Genomic DNA, 4705 nt, shown 5'->3' on the forward strand with positions numbered 1-4705 from the left:
ATTTGCATTTTTATATGAGAAATTCAAAGCGGAGTTCTTAAAAATTGAAGGATGATCGAATTTTTTAAAAAGTATATTCTTTTTTAATGTAAAAACACAAGAGATACCATTACTTATTAGAAAACAAAAAGATAATCAAAAATTTTTTCATTGTCATTATTATAGAAGAAATGGTGTCTTGCATTAATTTTAGAATACCGTTAGTGGCACACCACGAATCTCATTATTACGATCGTATTTTATAGGAACCGTTGGATGTCTCCGATAAAAATCTTTTTCTTTCATTTCAGGAGGAGAACAGGTCATCACCTGCACGGCAACATGTCGATCATAATGCAGTATATAGACCGGTTCCATGATATGCTGGATAAACATGCAGGTGATTACTAATGACGGACAAAATATGAAAACCCATTGAGAAAAATATCCGGAATTTGTATAGTTGTTCTAAATAGAGTAATTTGGATTTGGATGATAAACGACGAAAACTTGGCTATCTCGTAGTATGTCAAGCGTATCCAGTGACATTACTGACATGTTATAAATTGACGATTACGTCGTTGCATGATAATTTCGAGAGTGCGATAGGTAGACACTGTGTGATATTAGAGTCCTTCGGATTTACATAATTGACGCGCGAAAGACGAGAATGTAAATAACGGATGATATTGTTGTCGAGCATTATGTCTTCTTTTGTTTCACAATTCTTGAATAATTCCACGTGGAACATCACAATGATATTTATTTTAGAATTATAAAATGTTTATATCCCTTTAATTTATTATCAGTTTCTCTAAAGTCGTTTATTAGGCTTTATAGAAAAAAGAAAAAGAAAGTTTATATATGTCAAGAAAGAATTTGATTTATAGTTTTACTTATAACTACACATTTCATATAATTATTGACCATATCTTATAATTATTGACTAATTAGAATCCGCTCTTCATGTATTACTTTTATTTAAATATTTCTTATCCTAGATTTTTTGTTATTTTAGTTTTTACATTAATTTACACTAATATTATAATTGGTTTGCTATTGTATAATTTTCACATAAAAATACTAGGTTTTTTTTACTTATATTAATTTAAAAAAAAAATAGCATTTTTTTCTTATGACTTCATATATCTCTCCTAATAATACATTTTTTATAATTACTGCACTAAACTTTTATCTATAATCTAATCTTTATTTTAATTTATTTCTTCTTTTTCACTTTTTTAGTTCTTTCTCTCTCTCTTTCTACAATTTCCTTAAAACATTATTTTTTATAAATATCTAAATCCATAATTTATCACCTCTCTATCACTCCTCTAATTTACAAGTCACTTTTATGAGAGAGAGAGAGAGAGAGAGAGAGAGAGAGAGAGAGAGAGAGAGAGAGAGAAAAGTTTTATAGTTTTTTTCAAAAAAGTTACGTGCCAAAATCTTTGTGATACATAAATTCTCCTTTGTATCCTGAATTCTTTTGTATAAAAAAAAAAATACGAATGGAATTTGCTAGGTCCATGTTTGGTATACGCGCATATATCGAATGTTTTCACAAAGCTTGAAAATACGCAGTAAAAATAGGCCTTTTTCTACGCATATTTTATCACATTTTACTTATATCCTGTGTAACGAGTCTCAAAATATATGCACGGTAATTTGCATTATTTGTCAATATTATTTTATCGCATTGCGGCCGTTGCGCGAAATGGAATGAGCGATTGTGAGAAGACTGTTTCCTTGAGACCATCACTGTCCCACTTCGGACGAAATGTCACTTTGATAATCGCGGCGTCGTGTGAGTAAAATGGAGTAATTCTTTATTCTGTACAGACAGCTGGCCGACTGCATCGTGCCGTCACGTTTGTTGCAACGTGGGCGCTTCTTTTCGCAACTCACCGGTCACCGACAAGAGAAATCAGATTCCCAGTTTTACGGCGTGATTAACGATCTCAATTAATGTTTATTATTTATCTTTAAAGTTATTGTTCGATCAATGAGAACAGTTTGTGTTTATCAACACGCCAATTAACGTCCCACAAAACATGAAAAAATTATGCGGAGATATAAAATTATGTCATTAGCATTATTAACGTTTCACGATCGTTTGATTATTCCACTGGAAATTTGCATACATATGCGGAAGGTGAGAATTACTTTATTTGCGCACAGATATAAGAATTATACAGATTATATAAATTATTGAATAAAGCGCTCGCGATAATTTATGTTAAAGTATAAAGTTTTGTAAAAACGCGCTTGTTTTCATTTTTGCATGAAAAATAAAACATACATTATATTTATACAATTTATACAATTCTTGAAGATGTTTTTTCTTATGTATTATACATGCATATGTATATGTTTTTTTATATGCATTTTTTATATGCAATACAGACTTTTAACATTTTTTATTTTTAAACTGAGATTATCTATTTTAATTTTTATTTTTTAAATGAAATTATCAATTTTGCACGAATAATTTTTCTTTGTAAAAATATTTGTGTATTGGTAGATTACAAATTAATTTTCCTTATTCATCTTTTAATTATGTAGTAAACTGGATATAAATATTAAATCTACTCTCATGAATGCCAAAACAATGTTGTTCTAGCATATGTAAATATGTTATTCTTATTTATGTCTTCCGAATGAGTTGCATAATCTTTGCAAGCGTAAATAAAATCAAACACATTTAACGCCGTCCGGAGGAGAATCTCAAGGAACACCTACGGAAATACCAATCATTTACTTTTTCTATATTGAGAAAGCCAAGAGAAAGGTAAATGAACTATCGAAGGACAAGATTAAAGGACATATACACCAGACATCCCTGAAAGAACATGGAGCAGTCCTTCAAAGTGATATGAAGGACGAGCGGTTTTTATCGCTGTTATTCGCTTATTATTCATATAAGAAGGAAAGAGGGAGATAGAAAAAAGGAGAGAGAGAGAGAGAGAGAGAGAGAGAGAGAGAGAGAGAGAGAGAGAGAGAGAGAGAAAGAGAAAGAGAGAGAAATCGATATTTAATTAGCTGAGTCTAGATCCCCTCAAGCGTTTTAACTTGTTAGAAAATTAATACCATAACTGATTATGTCATTATGCAGAAAGATTTGAGTGATCGCAATGGAATGAATGTATGGAATGTGCGTGCGTGCGTGCGTGCGTGCGTGCGTGCGTGCGTGCATGCGTGTGTGTGTGTGTGTGTGTGTGTGTGTGTGTGTGTGTGTGTGTGTGTATGTGTGTGAGAAAGAGCGAAAGAGGGAGAAGTAAATTGCTTATGGCTATTAATACATCTGTATATTGTTGCGTATTACATTGTTTATAACGAGGTCATCTCCGATTTGATTAAAATCATTTTAGGAAAGCTGGATAATTCTCAGAGTACTAAGCCAAGGAGAACAAGTCATTATGATACTAAAATGATGTGAATATGATTCCAAAATGATTATTAAAAGTCATTTCTCAATCATTTCCAATTCATTTTAATATCATTTTGATGTTATCGTGATTTCTGCTTGGGAATCGGATATGACTGACAGAAATTTGGACCTGGCAACTTCAATTTGTCAATCGAAATTATATTTTTTATATTGTATCGCCTAGTGACGATACTATATTTTTTTTACACATGCTAACATAACTCCAAATAATAAAAATTTGGCAGATTGTCAATAAATTCTCTAACAAATTTTCGCTCTTAGAGATTGAAAAATCACTCCAAGCGAGAGTCAATTCTCCGAATAATTTTACTCTCCGAAAGCAAAAGATAAATATTAAATTTAGCCCTCCTACATTCAATCTTGATGAAATTAGACTCATTTGACATATTTTTACACAAAACGAATATGGTAGAGAAAAGCGTCGCTCTGCCTCGCGAAGTGAGATATTAATTATTAAAGTTGACCTTTTAGGAAATTCACTTTTTGAAGGAATGGCGCAATTATCACTTTTCTTGGAGTGAAATTTCATTCCCAAAAATTTAGATTGTAAGTTTAGGATTTGTCGACAGTCTGTTGACATACTATATGCATCAGCTGGTGGAAGAAGCCAAGCAGGATTTGCGCACGCGGGCAATCGACAAAAGTTACAAATCCTGTTCGATTTTTGTCGCTAATCTAATGACACAATATACAACAGATTTTGTCATATTTTTGACTATTTTTTTGCCAACATGGTCAAATATTACAGACTTCACGTGAAATTTGTAGCTTTTCTGCCTTTAAAAGTTGGTAGCATACATATTGATACTCTACTCACAAATTACTTCTCGAAATTTTGTTTCTGCAGGCTTAGCCATTTGGAATGTAATCGAAAAATCTAAAAGAATTCAATTGCATTAGTGTATATTAAACCGCTGTATACTGTACGCTGTGATTTAATGTGAGTGTGAAATGTAGATATTTCAAATTATAAAATACATATTTCATTTAACAGCACAATAAAATATATTGAAGATTTCGCGATTTAATCTGTTCCTATATTTATATTAAACACATATTTTTATCTCAATTTGTTTATAACGGCTTTAATGCATTAGTGCGCATTGTATTATATTGAATTTGCTATTAAATTTCTTGGTTACATTCCAAATAGTCAAGCCTGCAGAAACAGATTTTGATCAGAGATGCTACCAATTTTTTTTTAGCAAAGTACCAATCAATTTCTATGACAGAAAGGCAACAAATTTCATATAGAGTATATTCATATATATATAT

The 4705-nt window shown here is 31.2% G+C and overlaps 1 protein-coding gene across 6 annotated transcripts in view; it reads left to right on the top strand.

Moving 5' to 3' along the window:
- LOC108688038 (elongation of very long chain fatty acids protein AAEL008004) overlaps positions 1–4705 on the top strand; it is a 60625-nt gene that overhangs the window by 46875 nt on the left and 9045 nt on the right. For all 6 annotated transcript variants that reach the window (XM_018194112.1, XM_018194113.1, XM_018194114.1 and 3 more), the window contains exon 2: positions 291–379. In XM_018194112.1, the coding sequence (XP_018049601.1) occupies positions 322–379 (58 nt within the window). In that variant the 5' untranslated portion in view covers positions 291–321. The remainder of the gene's footprint in view (positions 1–290; positions 380–4705) is intronic.

Source organism: Atta colombica, unplaced genomic scaffold, assembly GCF_001594045.1.
Source record: "Atta colombica isolate Treedump-2 unplaced genomic scaffold, Acol1.0 scaffold224, whole genome shotgun sequence".
In the NCBI taxonomy this organism is placed as follows: Eukaryota; Metazoa; Arthropoda; class Insecta; order Hymenoptera; family Formicidae; genus Atta; species Atta colombica.